This window comes from Zonotrichia leucophrys, chromosome 10 (genome assembly GCF_028769735.1).
Source record: "Zonotrichia leucophrys gambelii isolate GWCS_2022_RI chromosome 10, RI_Zleu_2.0, whole genome shotgun sequence".
Lineage (NCBI taxonomy): Eukaryota > Metazoa > Chordata > Aves > Passeriformes > Passerellidae > Zonotrichia > Zonotrichia leucophrys.
In genome coordinates this window covers 4,555,811-4,580,886 of record NC_088180.1, presented here as the reverse complement: position 1 = coordinate 4,580,886, position 25,076 = coordinate 4,555,811, and the positions used below count along the sequence as shown (strand labels likewise).

Sequence of the window (25,076 nt, the reverse complement as noted above, 5' to 3'; positions counted from 1 at the left end):
TGTTATATATGGGTGCGTGTGCACATGTGTAGAGAGAGGCATGTATTATTATATATTGGTATGTATCGCCAGAGCCCCATAACATACTTGGAAAGCTGTTAAAAAGTACATGTGTGTATATATATTCACATAGATGTACATATCAAAAGACTAAAAGGGGGAAGGGGTGTTCATGTATAGGTAAAATGTATTCTGTATGTCTCTTTAACTGTATTCCCCAGCCATACACACACAGAGTGAGAAATCTATGTATTTATATTTAAAGGTAAGTATACTTGTGAGTGAAAGCACAGGTGTTTTCTATTTATAGATAATTCTATGTATTTAAAGTGAAGGCATGTATTATTAGTCTATATATTATATGTATATGCACTGCATCATATATGGATCTCTATATAGTCTAAAGATATGTTTATAAATAAAAAAATATATCAATAAAATATGTCCATGAAGTTCTGGCATAGTCTGCCCAGCGAGGTGGTGGAGTCACCATCCCTGGATGTGGCACTGGGTGCCAGGGTTTAATTGAGATGTTTCAGCTGGGTGGACTCGATGATCTTGAAGGTCTCTCCCAGCCTGGTGATTCTGTGATAAACAGCTATGTAACTACAGAGATAGGGTCCTCTACAGGTATCATCTCCTACATATAGATCTAGCCAATAAATATACATACAGAGAAGTATGTACACATTTCTGTAGAAAGGTAGAGGGGTTGTATATATTTTATTTAGTGGTAGACAGCTGTCTGCCTTTCAAGGGGCCACTGTATCTTCTGTGTGTATAACAAAAGGTCTGTGTACAATGAATTCCATATGGGGCTCATAGAGATATAATTCCTCATCTCTGTATCTAAAGGCCATGTGTATATAAAATAGGGTGGGGAGGGGGTGAGAGCTTCCATCTCTGCACCTGTGTATTGTATGTAATAAATGTGTATGTTCATGTATGTATGTACCTGTACATGCAGGTATGTAGCATTAGGGATGGCTGTGTATCCCTGCCTGTACAGCCCCAGCATAGATACAGGAGATACATAAAAGGCATGTGTGCATCATTTAAAGACTGGCTCAAGAGAGGAGGGCTGTTGATGTGTAGGTATAAATGTGTGTGTATCTGTATATCCATGTGGGCACACACCCACATACAGAAAAATGAGTACAATTTGGGGGGTTGCACGCTGTGCAGCAGTAGCTGCTAATTCCAGGTATTTAAGGGAGGTACCTATTGCCTGTCCATGTACACAGGAGGCAAAATGGATGCAGATGCAGTTTCTTATGCACATGTACACACTAGCTATATGACTAAAGCTCTAGGGGTTGGTCTTTATACACACACAGATCGAGGCATACAGTGTATCTCTATAAACAAACAGAGAAAAGGGCTGCCTTGCTGACTATCTGTATATATTACATACACGTGTATGGCTCAGGGGGGTCTCTGTGCTATGTGGGTGTCTCAGATGGCCATGTCCCCATCCCTGTAGGTACAGAGCGTTGCACATGGCATTGCTCTTGCTCTCTGTACCCTCTCAGCCACCTCTGTGCTCTGTCCCTGCAGACAGCGGAGTCCCCGATGCCGCCATCTGCGTGGTGACCACGGCCGCCATAGACGTGCACCGGCCCAACATCTCGTCGGAGCTGTTCACGGTGGAGGTGCCGCTGCGCCTGGGCAGCACGGGCACCTCTGCCAGCCTCACGTCGGGCAGCGCCTCTCGCTCCACGGCCAGCTCGGGCACGCGGGGCTGCAGCGAGAGCAGCCCGACCCTGGGCTCGTCCCCGGACTGCAGCGCGGCCTGCGAGGAGCCCCGGGCCCCGCTGGCGCCCGCCCGGCAGCGCGCGGTGCAGGAGCTGCTCTCGTCCCTGTCGGAGGAGGCGTGCCTGGCGCAGAAGGGGCTGGATCCCGTCAACCTGAAGCTGCCCAGCCCGGCCGGCTCGGTGGGGGCCAGCCCCGACCTGGGCCACCGGCTCAGCGTCTACAACCGCAGGAACCAGGAGAGCCTTGATGTCTTCCAGCTCAAGCCGCTCCTCGACTGCCCCCAGGGTGCCCCAACGATCGAGGAGAAGTACGGGGCGCTGGGGCCCCCAGAGCCACAGCTGGGCAGGGTTCCCGAGGCATAGGGCCCACCTGGGGCATGGGGACTCCTGCGGGACACGCTCACCACGCTGGCCATGGGGCTGCCACATGGAGCTGAGGTGGCAGTGCTGAAGACACCTGTGGCATCTGCTGCAATGGCCACCAGCCTAGGGCGAGGCCAGCATGGCCTCTGCTCCCCTGTGCCTGTGGCACATGACCTACCTGCCCTGCCACCAGCTCTGGGCCAGCTGGGACCTACAGTGGCCATCTGGGAACAATGGACCCTCCAGCACTCTTAGGGCAGTATGGACCCACAGGGCCTGGAGGGACAAACAGCCTGTGCCAGGAACACCGTGGAACTTCCACCGGTCCAGGGCCAGCACGAGCCCCATGGTGCCAGGGGCAGGACAGAGCTGCTGGACAGCCTGGGCCCAGCCTGACCCTGCCCAGGGGCTGAGCGTGACTGGGAGGGGTGTGGAGATGGGAATAAACACTGACAAACCCATGCAGCCTCCTGCCTTGTTGTGCTCTTGCCTTCTCTTACCTGCTTTCCCTGTCTTGCTTTCTTCCACCCCAGCACTCCATGTGCCATGCAACTGACCACCAAAAAAACCCCAACACAAAAAACAACCATCCCAGCACCGCAGTGACCGACCCCACCTCTTTCCAGTAAAATCTTTTATTTGCCCTTACTCCACAGTGCCAGGTCCCGTCACCAGCACTCACTTCTTCTTCAGGAGCTTCGTCATCTCCGGCACCGCCTGCAAACACCAGTGCCAGGGTAGTGCACGTTCCCCTCTGACCCCCACAGAGTGACCCTGTGCAGTTCCCTGCCCTGCACTTACACTGCCCACCCTCCCACCCAGCACAGCACTCCAGGCTCACAGCACTCCCCACTTCACTCCTGCTGAATAAAGCCTCTTAATTATTTAAGAGAGCTACATTTCCATTAGGTGGAAATAATGCATTCGTACAAAATTTATTAAGGAAATTGTCTACATGGTGTTTCTTCAGAATGTGACTTTGTCTCAGGCTCACAAAGAGGCCCGTGCTCACCACGGAGCCAGCGGGCATCATTTCAGGAATGGCATTAAGTGCTGGCAGAGTTTCTGCCCATGCCTCCACAGAGCCACTCCTGCCACTCACACGTGTGGCCACACACAGGCACTGGGACAGGGCTGGCTCAGAGCTCCAGAGGGAACTGCAAGCTCCTCCTGGGCATCAGCCTGTGAGGCAGCAAGCCCAGGCAGAAATAATCACACCTCCTGCCAACTCTCTACTTCCAAACTTTGTGAAGCTTAAAAATACATGCAGGCACCTCTGTGTGGTCATTTCCAAAGTGGTTCAACCTCAGGAAATCAGAACTGAGGGAACTGAGGCAGGCTGGCTGTGACACCCCCCCAACACAGCCTACTTTCAGGGATTTGATTTTAAGCATGTAAATCATGACATCAGAAAGTAAATCTTTAAACAACAAACACCCTCACACAGACATGGTTAACACTCATTGGATTATATTATGTAAGCCCCTGTCAGCTCTCCCAAAGTTACCCTTACATGAAGTTTAGCCTCACCTGAAATAAGTCTGCTACCAGTCCATAGTCTGCCACTTGGAAAATTGGAGCTTCTGGATCCTTGTTAATAGCAACAATGGTCTGCAAGCAAAGTTAAAGCACCATATGAATCTAGATATTGATCATCCTCTGGGGCTGGATTACAGGGCCAGGTCTTAGCCAGGAAATGGGCTGTATTCTCTCCAAGCCCCCAGAAGCAGAACATTTATCTGGGCATTTAATATTTTTCCATCTCAAAAACAAGCACCTCCTTCCCTCCACATACACCACAATCCCCCTGAAAAAAACCCGCACACATCTTTCCTTCCCTGCTCATCATACACATCTCTTCTATCCTTCCCTGTAGAAAAGCCTAGAAAAAAATTTACTACAAAGGATTATCTGCACATTCTAAGCTGCACCACTGCAGAACAAACCGGAGGCAGCAGTTACAACAAGCACAATACAGCCCTGCCCAAAGGCCTCTGTACTTACAATGGGACAGCATTTGGTTTGTCACACAGTAGAAAACAGCACAACAAATCCCCACACAATGATCCAGAGAACGTCTTGGTTTAAACCCTGCCCTACACTGAATCATCCTGAACTGTCTGTGACAGCTCCCAGCAAGATCAGCATGGCTGGGTGTCCCCATCAAAACCTGCAGCAGGCTGGGAGCACTCTGCAGAGGAAGGGAGAGGAGCCCTGAAGCAAAGGCAGCAGCTCCCAGAAGGAGCCTTGCACCAAGCAGGGGCCTGGAGCACAGACTGGGGCAGTGCCAGAGGGACAATGGCTGGGACAGCTGTGACCCCACAGGCAGCTGAGGCCCTGACTGCCACACCCAGGGAACCACAACTCCCTGGGTCTGTTCTACTCCCTCCACTGAAAATCCAACAAAATTAATGGCTTGGGAAGCAGGGGCCTAGTGGCAGTAACTCAAAGAGAAACGTTTACAAACCCTGTGGTTTTAGGCCCCCAGCAATGTCATTTCTTGGCCATTTGTCCCCTGAGAGTCCCTGCAGAGGACCCCACCACAAATGCAAGTGGGCAGTACCCAGAGCATTGCCCTGCCCTCTGGCCAAGGACGTGCAAGTGCTGCAGCAATGCTGCCCTTGAAATGTTCTCCCCAGAGCTCTCCTCCTTTACAGTTTTACTGCAGTTACCCCTCTTTGCAAACGCAAGGCTCCCACACAAGCTGCAGTGCAGGGAGCAAATCCAGGCTGTGATCCCTGAGTAAAGCCTTTCTCTGACCCTTCTGAGGCCCTGCCATTCCTTGCAGAACCATCCACAGGGGCTGAAGCTGAAGCCCAGCCAAGGCCAGCACCACAGGGGCTGCCAGCTCTGTCCTTAGCACAAAAATAATTAACAAATTGCTTGCAAAACTGTCTGAAGCTTTGGTTTGGCAGCTTAGTCCTTCCTCTGCCTCCTCTAGCTGAAGTAACTTCAGTAAGATTTGGGTCCCTACCTCATTGCTAACTCAGGTGAGCAGCAAAAGCATCACCCTGCTCACAACAGAACTTCGTGAGTTAAATCTCTGAGTAAGAAAAGATAGGGAAACTCTCATGAAGGAATTAGAAATAAGGAAAGAAAGCAACAACAATTCTTCAGGTCTCCTCAAAAGCTGCATTTTCTACCTTGCTGTAAAAGAACAAATAAATTATACATCTCACTTGGTAGAAAGCATCTGACTGCTTTGGAAAACATATCCTGAAGTGTGCAAGTTCACAATGCCAGATAATTCAGAGTGCTGAGGGAGGACAGGGGACGCTCCAGAGAGCTCCCATGGCTGCAGAATTCTTTGTTTGGGAAAACTGGATCTTCTCCATAACTACCCCACCTAAATGTCTAGCTGAAAGGAAGACAAAACACATTCCAAATACCAGTAACTGAATCTGAATTTTACAACAGACACATTAGCTTACACTAAAAAAACGCAGATATGGGAGAAGTCGAAGGGTTAAATAAGCATCTCATATCAACAAATTTCATCTGTCATTATTTGTTATAGCAGAATACCTCAAAATATCAAACACATCTTTGGAAAAGCCATAAAAGCAGAGGTTTTGCTGTTACAGTACAGGTGAATATCACTGCTCAGTGTTGTTGTAACAAAGGAAAGTCTGGATTTTCAAGTCAGAGGTTCCCAGTGCTCCTGGCAGTCTGACCTGGGCTAAGGTAGCAGCTGAACACAAAGAGGGTCACATCAAGTCTATGCAGCTTCCAACAGGCAGTTCCCAGGCAGGGGCTGCTGCTCACCCCACCTGCCCACGTCCTGACTCAGCCAAGGGCAGAGCCGGAGCCTGAACTGCTGCAAACAGAGCTCCAGACAAAGCCACCGTGGCCCAGCAGTGCCCCAGGAGTGTGGCAGAAGCTGTGGCAGTGCTGTTCACCAGAGCCCTTGGGAATACCCTGCCACAGTTCCCACTTCTCAAGAGACACCTTCACCTCTGCCCATCACACACCCTTAATATATTGAATTTTGGTTGGTTTTTTCTCCACTGCATCAACTACTGCTACCACCACTCATGTCCCTGCTTTTAGAAAGCTTATAATTTCCCCCCCCAGAATATTTATATAATACATGAGAAATACAAATGGTAAGAAAGCAGAGATCATCCTTCCACACAGGCTGGTTTTGAGGACAATTACCAGTCACAAACTCACTGGTCTGTCGCTGGGTTAAATACAAAAAACTACCTGAAAAGTTTTGAAACCCTCAGCTTTATAAACTATTCAAAACTGTGCCTTGGTTAAGTTCATGCTCTGAAAATAGAAAAAAAACCACATAGTCTTTTTAAAAAATTTCTGTGGGAGCAGGACCTCCAGTTGTTGATGTCTGCCATTTGATAGTATCAATCAGGTAACTCTGCTCCTCTTTTCAAACACTGCACTGTGGGCCAAACTCCAACACTGTGGCAATTCCAATTCTGGATTATTTGCTTTGGCAGCTAATGAGTTAAACCTTTTAAAGTTTTACTGCCATTTTATTGCAGGTTTCCATTTGAATGGCTAAATGCAGGAATGTCAGAGACATCTTTTACTTTATGGAATAGTAAGTTCATAATTCAAATTGTGCATTGTTATGCATGAATTAATATGTCATAGTCTGGAATTAAGGCAAATGGAACTATTGTATAGAATTCAGGCATTTGTGCTTTGGGTGGGTTTTTAAACAAAGTCAATTAGCTGCTTCCACTGATCACTGTGGGTTGTAGTGCAAAGGTTTTGCTACTGCAGGAGATGTTTTGCCACAGTAGCTTTTTTTGTCAAAGAGTGTTTTAAAGCAGCAGGAATACCAAAACCATCTAAAGCACTGATGTAAAAGCAAGGGAGTCAGCTCACTTCCCTCCTCAAAAATCTCTTCTAGTACATCCACCTTCACATACCTTGCTGTCTTTCATTCCAGCCAAGTGTTGGATTGCTCCAGATATTCCCACAGCAATGTAAAGTTCCTAGGAAAAAACAAGAGACAGACATTTTTGGTCTCCATACCACAGTCTCACTAAGTTCTCACAAACCTTAATCAAATCAATTACATGCAGCAGTTTTTACATTACAGTAGTTTTCAGCACTAAAGGAGCTGATGGTTGGTTCCCTTCCCCACCTGGGGATGGAATGTGACTGCAAAAGGAGAATCCCAAAGGAGCACAGACAAATTAGGGGAAAAAAAATAAACAAAGTCTGCATCAAAAACATCCACCATGCTCAGCTAAAGGCCAGGGCAATTCATGTTCTCCACCACCCTGGAGATTCCCAGTGCAAATATTAGGGAAGAGAACCTACAGATGGGTAATGCAGCTGCCTGAAGAGCAAAGCAGGGCTCTTCAAAGCCCCTCAGAGCCTTTACCTCAGACAGAATGCTCAAAGGTGAAACTGAGGTGTGAGGCCTTTGAAAGGCTCCCTTTGAGCAGGATGAACCTCTGAGGAACCCCAGAGGGCTGGTGCCCTGCCCATGCCCACCTGCAGGTTGTGCTCCTCCCCAGCCCTCCCAAAGCCTCCCTTCCCCACCCACTGCCCACTCCCACACAGGATGGCTCAGAAGGCACACCAGCCACACCAACAGCTCTGCACTTTGGGGATCCACTTTCACATCTCCAAAGAGCCTTACAGTCAAAAGAGATTGCAATTTATAGGTAAATAAATCTGTGTCAGCTCTTTTATTCACAGCTGAAAACTATTACTTCTCCTTGGGCTGAAAGTCATCCATTCTGTCACCCACCCAAACCCATCCATTCCATCATCCACCCAAAACCAGGGGTATTTCAGGGCCCTGACAGTTCTTCCAGTCAGAGCTGAACTCTTCAGCTAACTGATATTACAGAAGAAAACTAAGGAAAGTACTTTTCACCAACTCATTCAATAACAGAAAATTAACACATAAATTTAGTTAGGACTGCTCTACCAAAAGCAGTCCAAAAGTGGTACTTCACATGTGCTTAGAAAAGACACAGCCCCAAACAGCAACAGAATTTCTTTTAAAAATACCAAGGGTATTCCTTATCTAAGAAAATATAAATCTGATTTAACTCAATAAATAATATTGGGGGGCTACAGGGAATGTAAGAGGATCAAAACCAATCTCAGCACTGTGCAGCTGAAACTGCATTACAGTTGAGTGGCTTTCAGCATGGCAGAGCCAAGCCCAGCTGCAGGACGTGCACAGACCAAGGTGTTCACACACAGACCCACAGAGGCTTCTGCCACACAGGGCTCAAAGACATTACAGCAATTAAAGAAAAAAATGCTTTCTCTTGTTTCTCCAACCACAGATTCTGCTCACTATGGTTTTTTAAGTAGGAATAGATAAATGAAATTTATTAAGTTCTTCTGTATTTTTATAAAAAACTCTCTAGTGTGAAAACTGAAGGGGAGGGGAAATAAAGCAGAAATAAAGTATTTCCTATCAAAAAGGCTTCCTTTGAATCATGGAATCTAGTCCATGTCCTTCCACAAAACCACACAGCTGGTGAACACACTCAGAAACTCCTTGGCCTCAGCAGGCTTTTACCAAGTGGATTACTATTGGAGGTCAATCCATTTTAACCACAGCTGCAATGTAACCTAATATGTCCACATTAGAACTCATGGTAAGAATGCAATATTTCAATTATACCAAATAAAAGAACAGATGTTACAGGAGAAATTATTCTAACATCATGCTGTCTTTAATACAAGCTCTTTTTAAAGACACATTACTGTAATTTGATTTTTTTTTAGAGCAATTCATTAAGTGCCAGTCATCCAGACTACCAGATACTCTTATCAGTCTGCTTAACATTGTGAAGTTCAATCTTTGGAAAGAATCCAGCTAACCAGGAGCCAGATGCCTATGAATATATTCTATTAAAATATCTAGGAAAGACAAGGATGTTTCATTAAAAGGACATTTGTAAATCACCAGGCTTGTCTCAAAGCACTTATTATGCATCCAGGCCAGGGCCTTGCAGGTTATGTGCTCTGGGCTCCCTGCTTCAGACAAACAGTGCTGCCAGGCAGCTCCAACCCTGACAGGAGATCACCTCAGCAATGTTTTCAGAGAGAGCACACAGGACAGCAGGTTCTTAGCAACACTTCTGTGCTGTCAAAGGGACAGGACTGCTTAAATCTTAGTTTTAATCTATTCTGCAGTTCAGTAGGAGGGACCCAAAGGACCCACAATGTCTAAATGATAAAGCTTCAGGACTGTTCACTGCTGTCCTGAGGAGAATTCAGCTGGTCATCCAGAGATGACATAAAGCATTGAGAAATTCAAATCTTTATTTCTTTTCAGAGTAACAACCTTGTTCTGATGTTTTCCCTGAAATCAGTAACTTGTGTCAGGCCTTTTGCTGAGTCCTGTCATGGCTGTGTCAAAGTTCCCAGGTGAGGAAGGGAAGCAGAAAGGAGCAGGGTAGCCCAGGGCAGGGTCACTTGCAGAGGGTACCCCAGGGCTCTGCCATGCTGAAAGCCTTCACTGTAATGCAGGTTCAGCAGCACACACAGCAGGCTCTGCAAGGAGCTCCTCTGGGCAGGACACCCAGCAAGGCACAGAGCAGATGAACCCAAGGCTGGGTCACACTTCTCAGGAGCCAGATATGGCTTTACACCAACATCCAGTTCCAGCTTTTTGGAACCCTGGAAGTTGCTCTAATTCCTGCTGCCAGGCACAGCCCCCAGTTAGAGGCACTTAGAGCAAAGTCCAGGCCATGGAGCAGCATTTGTCAACTCCCTGGAGCTGGGCACAGGCAGATTTCCACTGAAGGGCTGCTGCCAGCACTGTGCCACACGAGAACAGGCAGCAAAACAGCACACACATATTCCAGAGCAAAGGCCTCACAGCACTCTGAACACATGAAGTGCCAAAAGCAACTGAAGTCAAGGAGTAAACATTTTGGTGGTATATGGACATGACATCAGCTTAGAAAATTGCCTTGGCTCTCAGGAACTTCATTTCACACAGGAAATACTGTACAAACATCACAGCCATGCCACAAATATTTTCATGAAGTTGCTGGCAGACATCAGCACAGGGAAAGGACACCAGAGAAGAGAGCTGGTGGCAAGGAAGAGCAGATGGAGGGAACACGGTGCAGAGGACACTGAATGCACCAAACAGGCAGGACCCTGCAGAGCAGAGCACAGGGAGGCACCACGGGGAGGTACCAACACTCCAGATGTGCTGCTGGGAGTGCTCAGTACATCAGAGATGGGGAGCACCCACCAGGCTTCTCCCAAGGGCACAGCAGCAGCCCCAGGTGTCTCTGCCAGCCCAGAGGCTTTATCTGCCCTGCCACACGTCCTGCACAGTGCTGGTGGCAGGCAGGACCCTCACACACACCTCCAAGTTCATAACCACACACTTGCATCACAACCACCCTAAAAAACCCCACAACTCCAACTCCCAAACTGATCCTATTCAAAGTCAAGATTCCAAATCAAAAATCCACTTTCTCAGTTGCTAGTTAAAGTATTCACCTAGACTTGTATTTTTCCAACAGAAATGACTGTACTATGTCTTAGAGTCATTACATGCTAATCATTAAAATGAAAAAAAAATCCTCCTTGGCCATTCCCTAAACTCTATTTCTGCCTGAGACATACCCAATTTATTCACTGGCAGATTTCACATGCACCAGTCTGCACATCTGGCCCCAAATCCATACAGCCAGTTACTTGCTGTTTGGACAAATGCACAGGAGTGCTGCATGTGGGTGACTGCAATTACCAAAATACCAATGCAGTTATTTTCCTGTGCATACAGACTCTTGCAATTATTTATAGAATAATTTGTGGCATATGATATTACTTCATGTATAGTTATGAGAATATTTAAATATGCCTTAGGCTGCCTTGGGGCAGGTAAGGGACATTTGCTTAAGAGAACTACAAGAACAGTTTTTATTTCAACTCCAGAGCCCCTGAATGGTGCTGTGAGAGCCCACAGGGCAGCCACAGGTGCCCATAAGCTGAGGCAGCTCCTTGGCAAGCATGTTGTCAACTGCTATTGATTTTTATGACAATTTTTGAATTATGCTGAAAACCTCCAACACACACCAATTTATCATCCTACCAATGGCATGCTTTTAAACAGACCACTTTAATAAACCCCTCTGGCATACACACTGTTTTTAAAGGCAGCTCAGATATTTTATTTTCTTTGCAAGAGTGAAAGGACAATGAAATTAGAAAGAAATCTTTGTGATCAAAATGGCTTTGTACAAGAGATTCCTTCCAATTACAAGCTATTAGGCCAATAAAATATTTTCTGGCTTGACAGTAGTTCATGTCTGTTACACTGTACCTCACACACTTCTCCAGGATGTGCAGCTTTGGTGCAGCTGAAGGCAGTCCATGCAGGAAGCACACATCACTAAACCAGAGCCCAACTAGAGTTTCTTTTTCACTTTAAGAACCTTTGATCAGCCAAGCTGTGTAATTACTCTTAAGCATGGCTGGGGTGTCTGCTGGAGTGCAGGGCCATACAGCATTTTTTTCCCTCTCTCTCCAGGGAAAAGCACATCAATTGCTTTCAGCTAAATGCACTCACATATGAATATTTTAGTACAATTTAATGTTTCTGCACCAACCCCAAAGGAGCAGAGCATCAATTTGTGAACATAGTTTTCTTGGAGTTAAAAGCTACACTGGATAATGCAGGATGAAAGGGGTTGTCAATCCTTAGCTTTTTAGCAAGTCAGAGAAAGACAGTCTGTAAATTCAGTCCCAGCTGCATACAAACAGCTCTCTAAAGTTTGCCACCATAAAGCTACTTTTCAACAACAGAGAATTATCAGAGGAGATATTCCAAAAACAATTTCCCAAGCACAGTTGGTTTTCCCAATGCTATTCCCATCTGCCACCTACCTAAGAGCCCCAACCATTTGTACCATGCAAAGTGCACCTGCTGGGCTGTAAATAACACCCACAAACCTGATGGACAAATAACACATTCCTACAAAGCTGAAGAGAGCAGAAATGATGTACCATGCTTCTGAAGAGAGAAACTTTGCTATCTCAATATCCCCTTGTATGTGCAACAAATGAGGAAGAAATTAAGATCTTATCAAAGAGTAGAATTTTTTTTAAGAAAGTACAATCCAGACAAGAGAAGTGACAATTCTCACGATGCCAAGGGAACTAATTAGTTTATTCTGTTGCTAGTAATTTTAGGTAAGGGCCAGAGAACAAAAAAAAAAGAAAAATACTAGAATAAAATATGCCTTGTTTCCTTATGCTTCCTCACAAAAGAGTGAAGGGAAACAGCAGATAAGCTAATCTGAACAAGCAAAGGATCCCTAAGAAAATGCTGGGAAGGAATTAACACTCAAGGACAGTTAGCAGTCACTTATTAGAAAGAAATAGAAAATACAGGAATGATGTCAATGATGTGATGCTGGGCCTCTCCCTACCTGCTCCTCCCAAAGCAAGATGACTACTAAGTGCTAAAAAGCAACTCACTACAGTGAAAGGGATGCTCAGGAAAATACTGGGGGCACTGAGAGGCTCAGAAAGGATCCCATCCTCTTCTAGAAGAGGGAGAGCAACACGAATTCCAGCATTCTTACACAGCTTTGGTGCCTTTCCAGTGACCCAACATGTCACTCCTCGGTGTCTCACCTGAAGCTGCACCTCTCACAGGCCTCTTTTCCTCTCATTATTACTGTCAATTCCTGACAGTTGTAAACTGCCTCCCTTGTGAAGTTCCTTCAGTCTCCTAGAGCCAGAGAGCTCCTCTGGCATGAAGCTGGAGCAGTGAAGCCAAGCAGTTTCCTCCTGGCTACCACATCAGCCCCACACTGAGCTCCCCTCTACCCCGCCCACAGGAGCTTTCTCAGTGCAGGCCCCCACCTTCTGTGCACCGTGCCACATTCCAGCACAAGCATTTCATCCAGTGGCAATTCCTCCCACATCACATATTTCCTAACTTGGGCCTTCCTGAGTTTTCCACCTCAGTTTCTTGCCATCTAGTTCTGTGTTCTGTACCCAATGTTGAAAGTAACAAGACAAGCAGCTACTGAACACCTTAAAATAAAAAATAAAAAAATTTTAAAAAAAGAAAGTAGTTTTGCCAGCTAGGAAATGCTACAGCAGAAACTAAGGCAGTTCCAGAGTCAGACCCTGAAAGAGCACCAATTTTAGAAGAGTGAAGATTTAAACTCTGCAGAGATTAAATTTGAAGGACACCTTTCAGGCAGCAGCTGATCCTTACAAGGGCAGAGGATAACAAATACACACACTTGCCAAGAAAAAGCACCTCTCAGTGTCACTGAGGTTCTGGCTGTTCTCTGGGGACAAGAAGCTGAGAGTGAGATAATCCCAGTACAAGCCCACCTTCCTTCAAAACCTGAGGGAAGAATATAATTCATTAGAATAGGCTGCAAGGGAAAGCCTAGGAAAGCATGGAACATTCTGGGCATTCAGGGACAGCTGCAGGGGCACTGCAGGGCAGGATTCCCCACCTGCATCATGGAGGCTGCACAACAAGTGTCTTGCTAATTATGCCTTGGGTAAGAAAAGCTAATACTGAACTAATAAATGAAGCATTCTTGTTCCATTTCCAAGTTTTAAATAACTGAAAAAATCCCACTTTTTACTTTCTTTCTTTCTTCTCCACACCTGTTTTACTCTTGTTTCTTTCTTTATGAACATGAGAGAAAGCACTGGGAAGATTTTTACTGGGGAAAGTGACACCCCTGACTATTTGAAATTTCTTATCTAAAAATAGCAGTTACTCAGAGGTAATGTTGGTAGGCTTGATTTCTGTAAGGAATTTAGTATTTTCTAACTGGATATACTTCAGTAATATTTAGTAGTAAACGCTAATAGGAAGGATATTTTTATCCAAAACCAGCTAATTTTAACATTCTTACAAGTGCTTTTTCCTTAAACAGAAAATACATACCTGAGAATCAAATTTCATTTTTCTGCAGAACACCTGCATATAAGAAATAGTGGGGAAAAACTGGCTTCTAATTGTAAAAAATATGCTAAAATGGCTGTCACTGATTAAAGACACTGAATATACTAAATTGCCTTTTTTAATTAGGAAGAAAACATTTTATATTTTAATACATCCACTTATGTCTAAAAATTTCCTTCCATCTCATCAAATAATACAAATCAGCCTACTCTTTCATAAAACAGAATGTTCAAATAGGAGCTGCAATCACCTGAAAGCAAGAGGTTAAAAAAAAGGTACTAACAGAAACAAAAAAAATACACTGAATATTTTAACAACTAGACTAAAACTGTACAAAAGAAAAACTGCCAAAGATCCAGTCAAAACCCAACAATATGCATAAACACCAACAGGAACAAAACCTTGAAGTTTAACAGTCCAAGGCTACTTTGGAAGAGCAGATGTGCTGTGTAGAAGCAGGGCTCAAACAGCCACAAGGTGAAATCTGTGCTCTTTAATTAACTGCATTCTCCCATCACCTCAGTGAAATGAACTCCATTGCTCCTGGAGGGGCAGTGTTTGTGTACTGACACCTCAGCCATTTGCAAACTGCTGTGCCTGTGAGCTCCTGGGTTCTGTGAGGCACTGTCTGGGCTCTACTCTCAAAACCTGAAGCCAGTCACAGAATTATGAAGGAGCCATGACCAAGACCACCCTTCCTTCCCCAAAGCACAGCTGAAGGCACAGGCAGCCCTCTCAGGCAGCTGTGTTATGTTCTCACCCAGGGATGAGCACAACCACCCCAGCAGGCACACAAAGAGCAGCAGAAGCACCTCCCCTCTTGCTGAGCTTGGAACTAACCCTTGTCCCTCTGCAGTCTCAAACTGACCCAGTTCCAGAGTCCTGGAAAACAATGCATTCCACTCCTCCACTGAGACTGGGCAGGCTATTAATAGAGTGCAAGAGCACACTCTGAGAGACTTTCCCAGCAGAGGCTGCACAGGAGAACAAGCGTGCCTCAGACTCCAGAGCTTCTTGGATCTCAGACTCTTCCCCTGCCTAAAACCCACACACCCAGAGGGCACACACCATGTCAGCTCAGAGCTGAACACAAAACTCAGCTCTCAGCTGCCTGCCCAGTGTCCAAAGCTGCCTTGCAATTCCCCAGACAGAATATCAGAATATCACAAGCTCTCCCTGAACTGATACCGAGCACAGCTCACACAGGGAGAAAGCATCTTCTGAGAACTGCTAAAACAGCCAGTGTCATCCTGACCTGACCAAAAGAGCTCAGCTCTTCAAGTCAACTCTATTTTCCACTTCTAGCTGAAGTACCAAAAAGATGGTGAAGTAGAATTAGGAATGTTAAATTAAGAATTTGCAGCTTTCAACTGCTTCATATTTAAGATGCCTACCCAACACACAGAAAAATTCAAATCTCTAGTCAGCAACTCTGTGGGCTTAATATCAATTCAACTTGCACTTCCATTACAATTAACATTCCATATTTTCTATATTTCTAAGGCACTGAACTATCCTTGCATGTATTTGAAGATCCACACTAAATATCTGAAATTTGAAAGAAGAGGCATGTAATTTCCAGTACTCAGCACAACTCACTTTTTAACAAACACTTGTTAAGAAGTGAGATGAGAGAAAAATGCATCAGCCTGCAGACAAATAGAGCACCACACAAGTGTGTCAGTTCAGATCATTTATGACACAGAGTTTAACATTCATCCATTACTCCTGACTAAAGGCTATTTAACAATCCTCTAGAAGAGGACAATGACAACACTGATGTGATCCTATGATGTGGCTTCATGTTCTTACTCCTCTCACATGTTGCTATGTGCCATCTGTGGCAAAATACAGCATTGTATCATCATCAAAAGCCAGCCTTTTTTCTTTCAACATAATTGTTTATATGCCCTTGACTCTGGAAAGAATGTTCATTGTTGAGCCTTAATACACAAACCAGAGCTGAGCTGTCTTCAAATTCATATTCTCCACCTCATTAATGGATATTTAGGTAGAGAAGAACTAAGGATAGTTAGTCCCATCTCATGCCCTTTCAAAACACACACTTAAATGACACTTAGCTTATACCCTGGTAAGCAGAGACAGTTGGGGTTGCATTTATAATCCACAGAACTTCCCAATTTCCTTACACAGCAGAGGTTAATAATATCACTGCTATCAAGATTTTGGAATGACCTTAGTCTTATCAATAGGTCTGCTTCTCAGAAGGAGTGTTTAGTAGCAGTTGGTTATCACATGGATTTACAGGTTCACACACTAGCATGTCTGGAAATAGCTCAACTCAGGCCCACAGGGTCATCATCAGATGGCCTCTGATGAGGACTTTAAAAAAAGCAGCAAACATCCCTATCCACAACTCAAGACAGAAGAAATCAGAAGCATGGAACATCTTGTTCCATGAAAATCAAGAAAACCCAGCAGACAGAGGTGACGACAGAATCACAATTTCCTGTCTTTGACATCGAAGTATTACTCTATCCTGCTGGATTTATTACTAGAAAAAGAATGGTCATGGTTTGCTTAAATTTGCAGCAATGGCAAAGGCAAAACATTTCAGGATCCTATCAAGGCTTTGAACATGCATGGCTTTTTAGTATTATTTAAATGGTTGTGATTTGGTAAATGCAGCAATTGAAATACGATGAGTTTTCCTACTAAGTTTCAGCTCACTCTTCCCTTCTGGTCTCATTAAGGCACTAACAAATAAAAGCTGCTCCTGGGTGCCTTCTGTGCCATACACAAAGAGCTGCTCACTGAGAGACAAAACCTTTACTCCAGTAAAGGAGCTCAGGTGAGCTACCCCTGACAGACCATCACATCTCATGTGGGCTCTGCCCTGCCAGGTGAGCTACATTTGTACCTTCCTGTTCACAAACACTCAAATGTGCTACATTTGTACCTTCCTGTTCACAAACACTCAAATGTGCTACATTTGTACCTTCCTATTTACAAACACTCAAATGTGCTACATTTGTACCTTCCTATTTACAAACACTCAAATGTGCCTCATCTGGCTGCAGCTTTCTTTGCATGTCCTCAGGTCATAAAGAACAATAAAAGAAGTCTCAGACTTCTGCAGGACAGAAAGGTCCACACAGAGACAATGACACAGAAATCAGTTCCCTGTGATACAGAATGAAGAAATAGCAGAAAAATATGTGCAGCATGTTATTGCCCAGTACTGAGCCACTCAGAGTATGTCCTTGGTATTCCACTCTACAGCAGCCAATCTGCAGATTATTCCTCTCTTAAATTTCTTGCACTTTCATTTCTTACAAAAATTTTGCTTTGAGTGTACTGCAATAATTCAGTGACAGTTACTAAAAGTTTTTTAATAATCATCACCTGAAAAAACCCAGAACACACAATTGCAAGAGATCAAGCCACGGATTGATGTAATTTTGAGTTTACATCAGCAATGACATCTCTTAGCATATCAATGCCAGCTGCTAGGAAGCTAAGGAAGGTTCAGGCAGCTATGAAAGAATGCAGCATGCAAACCCCTGACAAAGCTGTGTTAGAACACATCCCATTCACCCAAAGCAGAGGTTTCATCCAAGCTTGCTTCTGTCATTTTGTAAGCGCATTGTCGAGTGACAGCATCACAGTGGGCACACTGATGCTCCTGTCAGGCCTGGAATTAAGACTCAGCTCATCTCTAAGTGCTTGCTCTAAAGGAAAATGCTAGAAACCATCCCAGCCCTAGGATGAGAGATATTTCCATACTTACTGGTGCTACTATTTTGCCCGTCTGTCCGACCTGCAAGTCATTAGGAACAAAGCCAGCATCAACAGCTGCACGGGAAGCTCCAACTGGTTGAAAGAAAATATTTTCAATGTTTTCTTTTAAAATACTTGCAAGCCAAATTTATATCACCATAAAAGCCCGTGTATTTTACTGAAGAGTCCCACACTCTAAGGGCACATATTTAAAAACTTCCCTCTTAAAAGCTCTTATGGTAATCCCTCTCTATACCACTAGCTAAAAACCTCCAAATACTAAGTGCTAATGCACTTCATAAGCAACAGGAAATCCCTACTCCCAGCACCAAAGGGCCATATATTTAAACCAAGGATTTCAATCTGGCATATTTCCATGATTTTTTTTCTTGTTGCTTTGTCAAAAGAAGATTTTCCCATAAATGCCTTCCCAAAATGTTCCTTCAAGTCCGAATGTAACATATGTGCTATCTTGTATTGCTGTGAACCTCAAAAATCAGGCATGGTAAAGAAAAATATCATAGTAAACTCAGAAATGCCATATGGACATTTAGTTAGCAAAAACACCACTTTAAAAACAAGCCAATCATGTGAATGCTGAAATTAATGGAATTAAAACATTAGAGCAAATCGTTTCTCCTTCTTTCCCAGCCTTTATAGAAAAAACTTCACTGAGACATTGTATATAGTTGATTTTCTCCTGTTAATACAAAAGCACAGCAAAAGGGCAGAGCCACTCAAACTACAACAATGTGAGTGGAATTCTGTACAGAAGCACTAGAAAAGGATGTATGCAGAGAGTATCAGCTCTTCAAAATGAGCTATGACTACTTCACTTTTTGTTTGCAAGCTTCTGTTCTGGAGATTTGAGCAGCACAGGGAATATTACAGGTTAATATTTTGCTTCATACACAGGTATTTAAATATAATTGATAAAACTTTATCTATTACTAAACTAAGAGCATTTTAACCATTTGATAGAGACGTGAAAATAAAAGACTTAAGATTAATTCTGGTTTTAATGTGATCTGTTTAAATATAATAAACAGGGTTAAAAAAATAAGGAGGAAAACAAGTTTACCTGCAGCATTCAACTGATCCGCAAGTTCATACAACAACTTAAAATTTTCACCACTCTTCAAGCCCCTCCCTTAAAAGTTAAGAAAAAAAGAAGATCAAGAAAGAAGAATATGGTGCTTTAATTTTTTTTTGCCTATGTAAACTTTCTGTATGAGTATTAGCATTTGCAAAGACTCAAAGATATGGCTGCACAGGGTATTTCTGGATACATTACTAACCAGTATTTAATATTTGGAGATTTAGCTTTTTTCTTTGGCATTAATATTTCATATGTATAAACCAACACCACTCTGTCTTGTTCACTTCCTGCACACAGCACCATCAAGGTCACTCTCCAAAACCAGGGAAACAGAATTTTTTTAACTAATTTGTGCTCCCTCTGCTGGCTTCAGGAACAAAACACTGTAGTGAGATTAGTAAGAAATCATTTTAGCTGTAGGTATACAGTAAAAATCACAGTCCATCACTTGATACCTAAGGAGCAGAACACAATCAATACAGGTTTTTAAATCATTAAGATCATTACATAATAATGTTCAGACTGACTGAAATGATCAGCAGTAATTTTGATACATGATAAATTTTGATACATGAAAAACCATGATAAATTTCCATCTAAAAAACAATTCATATTGCTAAAATTTTCAAGAGGCTCATCCAATATGAAAATGTTCTTACAAAGCCTCCCAGTATATGCTAAACTCCTGTATTACCTCTTTACACAATACACACGTCGGGTGCTTCCCCAGTAGCTCCCATGGAATATTTGAGAACTACATCATCATTTCTTTTTTTTTTCCTAATGTATCCCATTACAGACATGATTTACCAAGAGGCCCCATTAGTGCAGTGCAGCATCAGCCAGTTTCTCTGTGATCACTCACCCCCTGACACAACCACCTTGGCACTGGTGAGCTCCGGCCGGTCGCTCTTCGTCAGCTTCTGCTCGATCCACTCCGACATCCCCACGGGCGGCGGGGGCGTCACTGCATCCAGCACAGCAGCAAACCCCACAAGGAGAAGGAGAAAGCATGTGTTTGCAAGCTGAAACCTAAACTCAAGCTCAATTCAGAGCTCATTCTAGAACCAATTCTGCTGTGAGCTTTTGCAGTTTCTGCTGGCACTGAGGAACGAGCCTCATTCACCAGCAGTGTTCAGGGAACTACAGTACAAACTGCACCATGAGGGATTCTGCTGTGTTCAGGGAACTACAGTACAAACTGCAGCACAAGGAATTCTGCTCTACAGGTGGCCCACACTGATACCAAGCCAGCACAAGTGTGAGCCTCACTATCACAGGCAGACAAGTCAATCAGGCAACATCAGCAGTGCAACACGCTCATTCAGGAACGCTTGACTCCCGCCAACCACAGATGTTAGGAAATACAGGATGGTTCACAGGCAGGGACTAAGGCCCACAGTGAAAAACTGCAGAGGTCACCAAAATGGAACAGGTTACCCAGAGTAGTTGTGAAGGCTCCAGCTGTGGACATTCTCAAAGCCTGACTGGACACAGTCCTGGGCAACCTGCTCCATGGGGCTGGACTAGATGATCTCTAGAGATCCCTTCCAACCTCAACTGCTTTGTCATTCTTGACTGGATTTCTCAATTATCTGAGCTACACTGGCTTCATTAAATTGTAAATTGAACTGATACAGTTAAAACTGATCTAAAATTCTGTATTCTCAAATCAATTTAAACTGCCACTAATTTAGCTTGATGATGTAATGACTTATCTCAATTGCAATATGATTAAACCAAAACTTCTATTTTTGCTCAGTCTTGTTTTGAAAACCAATCTGGCTATTCAAACAGCTGTAACTTGTCCTTCCTTAGTTTCAAGACTGCAGTGGCAGACGTTTAGGCAGCGAGTGGAACAAGCATGGATTTCAGCACAGATCATCTCCATTTCTGGTCAAAGAAAAGGAAGTAACTGTGCACATAATCTCTATCTTCTCTTATCAGACATCACTAAAAAGTGCAAGCAACCTGTGATTAAAAATATAAAGCTTACATGATGACAATCACTTTGCTTTGACAAATCCTTCTAGAAAACATCACCAGGCAGTGAGCAAAACTAACTCTATTAAACAAAACAGCACCCCAGAACCAATACTCACACTTTTCTACACTGGCACTGCCCCCACTCGCTGGTGCAGCTTCAAATGAAGTTCCCCGTACAGTAAACACTTTGACTGCTTCATCACACTGCACAGTGCAAATAATATTTCCTAAAAAAAGGGACATTAAAAATTTAAATATTATCAGACATATTGTGCTTTTAAAAAAACCCCAAAATTAATATCAAAACCACATTAGCAGTTGTACTGGAATATGCAGCATCCAGCAAGGTACTTCCCAAAAATGCAGTTTTAGATGACTAAAACTTAGCACTTCATAGAGATTAAAAATACTTTAATTGATGTTTTAGCCCTGTGTTTCTAAAGTATGAATACAAATCCTCTATTTTTAAAGGATACAAAGCATTCAAATCATCTCTTATGAATGAGATTTTAAATTTCAGAAGGGATGAAAAAAACAACTTTGAAAATGCCATTCTTACACATAAAGAATGTCTATAATTCAAAGTAGATCTTTTATCCTGTTGCATGAATTCATCAGAACTGAAGACAATGAGGCCTCCCCCAAGTATCTGTGGGATTGTGTTTGTCTCTATAATATAATACAATACTTCACACTGGAGGCTGCAGAGAATGCTAAAAGAAAACTTGCTGCAACATTCATAAACATTCAGCTATTCACAAACAAAGTCATCTTGAAACTGTGAATTACTGGAAAGTAACTTAAAGTGCAGCACAAAACCACATTCCAGGACCATAACTCAAAATATAATACCCTGCTGGTACATGTGGTACAACTTTACAGTAAAATTAAGAAACACAAGCTAATGAGCTAATATCTAAAATAAAACACAGTGTCAGCCAAGCATTAAAGAAACAAGACTGAAAAAATAATTACAAATTAAGGTAATTAAATATTAGAAATAATTCACTCAATGTCTTCGTAATTAGAAAAAATAACCCTGTGGTATCTTAAATCAGAGCTAATGCAAGTCCTATTAAATAAAGCTGGACAATTAACCTGATGTCTTATGCTTTCCAGAACCTGATCAGAAGGGCATTAACAAACACAGCACATGGAAAGGATGGGACCAAATTCTGTTCCTTAAGGTGACAGACATGGGTCTGACATGCTTCCACCAAAGCCCTTGGAATTACCTCCTTTCTCACACAGCGAGCATCCTGTCCATCCCCAGGCTTCATTTTTTATGAATCATAGCAATTGAGATTGTAAAGGGAAAATTCCTATCATATTCCAAGGTTTTAACATTAGGGTCATGTAGAAAAATTAGCACTACTGGATTCTTCACTGGACAAATATCACACAGCTTTTGTGATTACCCACCTGCATAGATAGTTCTCACAAAAGTATCTGGGGACTTAATTTCAATAATGTCAGAAACAGGGGCAACATCAAGCTTGCCAGCCACTCTGGGAATAAGATTCTAGAAATTAAGAGATGAAAAGTTAGCAAAGTAAGCTAACTAAAATGTACACAGTCAGTAAAAAACACTGCTGACCTGATTCCATATAATGCTGTCTCTGAGACATATAGAACTAAGATTTTTGAAGGGCTACTCATGTAGCCTTAGCAGCCAAATAAAACCCCATTACTGTAATAACATTAGACATTTTATGAGACTTACTGTAAGTAAACCCGTAATTCAATATCTTAAATTAGGAGACTTATTTGCTTCAAATATTCTAAAACTGAATATAGATGCCACTTACTCAGAAAATTGACAGTTATGGATTGTTGAGCTCTTGGCACTTCAGAGGAAAAAAAATTGTGCTTTTGGAAGTTAGATGCCAGAAATTATAGGAAAAAACCCTGCACTCTTCCCTCCAGAGCAAAAAAAAACAAAAATTAAATATTAAAGTATATATTCTCTTGCTCCAAAACTTACTCTAGAAAATTACTTAGCACCTTTAGGAGTGGGAAGAAGGCTAAAAAGAGCAGCAGAAATTATAAAGAAATCAATGATAAGATGATTATTTGCTTTTTGTCTGCCTCCTAATCTGGTACAAGAAAAAAAGGCCCAGGTCTAAAATCTTCACTCACATGAAGCACTCAAAAATAGCAGTGTAAGCTTTAAAGCAAAAGCCATTAACTCCTATGACACTGCAGTTAAAAAAAAAAAAAAAAGAAAAAAAGAAAAAAAATTTAAACCTAAGGCTTAATTTCTCCTAGCAAAAACACAAGCATATGGATTGCTATTGATTGGAAGTGAAAGCAGGCAGATGGAAGGCCGATGTCTGCCCGTCCTACAGCGGCACGATTTCTGAAGGATCCTTTTCCTCTAATTTACTGCACCACAATGCTGCCCAGATTCTTAGTACTGAGCCTCTCCATGTACTTATAAACACAATAAAATAAAAAGAAGCTTTGAAAAATAAAAATCGCATTTTCATTACAAACCATCCTGGCTGGAACTTAGCTCTGCGTTATTTATATTTGTTTACAGACATTTTAATGCACATGATTCTATCACAGATGCAAATCCCACTCCAAAAAAAAGTTTGCTTCCAATAGGTTTGCTCACTCTCATTTCAACATGCAAATAACAGATTTTTCATCCCAATTTGCTGTGCTTTTCCTTACAATTTTCATGCTTTCAGATCACTTAATCTGGTTTGCCTTATTGCACATTTTGCCTTGTGTCCATAGGATTGGCAGGTTACCACAGATCATTTCTTCTACACTATTTTTTTCACATCAGATCATAAAAGAACTCAAACGTGAATCATGAAATCTAACTAATGACTTCTTAAGCAAACTATTGTAAATGCAGAAGTGTCCATGGCTGATCTCTCTCAGGCCTTTGATTCACACTCTTACATACAGCAGTGTCTGTCTCTTTTCTACAAAAACTTTCTGATGCTCTTTGATCTACTCACCTTCCCAAAGGCAGATGCTCCGGCACAAATGTGGGTGTAATTGAATTTTTTATGAGTTTCCACAATCAAGGGAGTCAGCTCCTCTGAGAATAAAAATACATTGCTCAGAATTTACAACCATCTTATTTTCAATCACAAACACAAACACACTAATAAATTTCTTTTGTGAATAGGTAAGAACAACTCTCACCTGCTAGAAATCCCTTGTACACATCATGCTGAGCCACGAGAACTTTTGCAACACCCTGCACTTTGCTGAGCTCTGATGCTACCTGTGATTACAAGTGAATTATTATTAGTTTGTGTTTTAACACATAACAAGGGAGCCCCCACTGCTCACAGTCTACAGATTCATAAAACCAGAACCAAAAGTACATGAATTTCAAAATCAGAACAGACCTGAACAGAATAAAATGCAGGTCTTCTGATCTACAGCACAGCTCCTTATGGGATAATGAAAATGAATTTGTGAATCAGAGAACTACGGAGCAAATCAGCCTCAGGAAAACTTGCCTGAACCTTGCCTGCTGCATGCAGGGCTCCACAGCAATCCCAGCATTTCTTACAGCAGCCAACAACAGCCACACTGGAGGATTACTGCTCAGTATTCCAACCCAATCACAAGAAACAAATCCTACTTTAAGTTCAGTCAGTATCTACCATACAAACAAATACAAATGTACAATGCTGTTATGATTTTTGTCCAAATTCTAGGAGCAACCCTTTGTTTGCATCTGACTTTTTGCCCACTGAAGCAATGTGTATTTTCAATTTATATTTATGCATTTTTTTCGTTTGAATTGGCACAAGTGAAGTTTAAATGATAAAAGGGTTAGTACAGATCAGAGAGAAGAGGACTGACAGCAAGGTCTGGAGACCACATGCATCGTTCAGGAACAGAGTAGTTTTACTGAGTTTGATGAGTATCAGTTTACCCTCAAAAATTAACAAAAGGAAATAAAGAAAAAAAATCCCTAGTAGCTGCTGCAGAGTATCTGGCTCTTAAATAAAAATCTCTAAACCTTCATTTTTTATAAAATACTTTTTTCCACCACAACACACAGACTCCATATATTTAGCATTAAAACAAACAAACAAAACATTCACAAACATTTTTCTCCTATGCAAGTGCACAGAATAAAGAAAATTAAAGACACACATGTCAGGCAATTATGTCCCTTTTTTCTTTTTCATTTTCTTGATTTAGATAAATATTTGCTTCATGTCCACCTCAAACACCTGAATAGCTA

At 42.7% G+C, this 25,076-nt stretch overlaps 2 protein-coding genes across 4 annotated transcripts in view; one reads left to right on the top strand and one right to left on the bottom strand.

Annotated features, from left to right (window-relative positions):
* The window catches only part of TMEM266 (transmembrane protein 266), an 82,971-nt gene extending 80,389 nt beyond the window's left edge, over positions 1–2,582 (top strand). For all 3 annotated transcript variants that reach the window (XM_064722398.1, XM_064722400.1, XM_064722399.1), the window contains exon 12: positions 1,558–2,582. In XM_064722398.1, coding sequence (XP_064578468.1) covers positions 1,558–2,117 — 560 coding nt within the window. In that variant the 3' untranslated portion in view covers positions 2,118–2,582. The remainder of the gene's footprint in view (positions 1–1,557) is intronic.
* A 138-nt stretch (positions 2,583–2,720) lies between these two features.
* Positions 2,721–25,076, bottom strand: part of ETFA (electron transfer flavoprotein subunit alpha) — a 29,005-nt gene continuing 6,649 nt past the window's right edge. Inside the window, exons 3-12 of the mRNA XM_064722402.1 lie at positions 24,017–24,098; positions 23,827–23,909; positions 22,274–22,373; positions 20,968–21,078; positions 19,731–19,832; positions 18,848–18,916; positions 17,777–17,859; positions 7,013–7,078; positions 3,648–3,728; positions 2,721–2,834 (exon numbers count right to left, since the gene is read on the bottom strand). Of these exons, the coding sequence (XP_064578472.1) occupies positions 2,796–2,834; positions 3,648–3,728; positions 7,013–7,078; positions 17,777–17,859; positions 18,848–18,916; positions 19,731–19,832; positions 20,968–21,078; positions 22,274–22,373; positions 23,827–23,909; positions 24,017–24,098 (816 nt within the window). The 3' untranslated portion in view covers positions 2,721–2,795. The remainder of the gene's footprint in view (positions 2,835–3,647; positions 3,729–7,012; positions 7,079–17,776; positions 17,860–18,847; positions 18,917–19,730; positions 19,833–20,967; positions 21,079–22,273; positions 22,374–23,826; positions 23,910–24,016; positions 24,099–25,076) is intronic.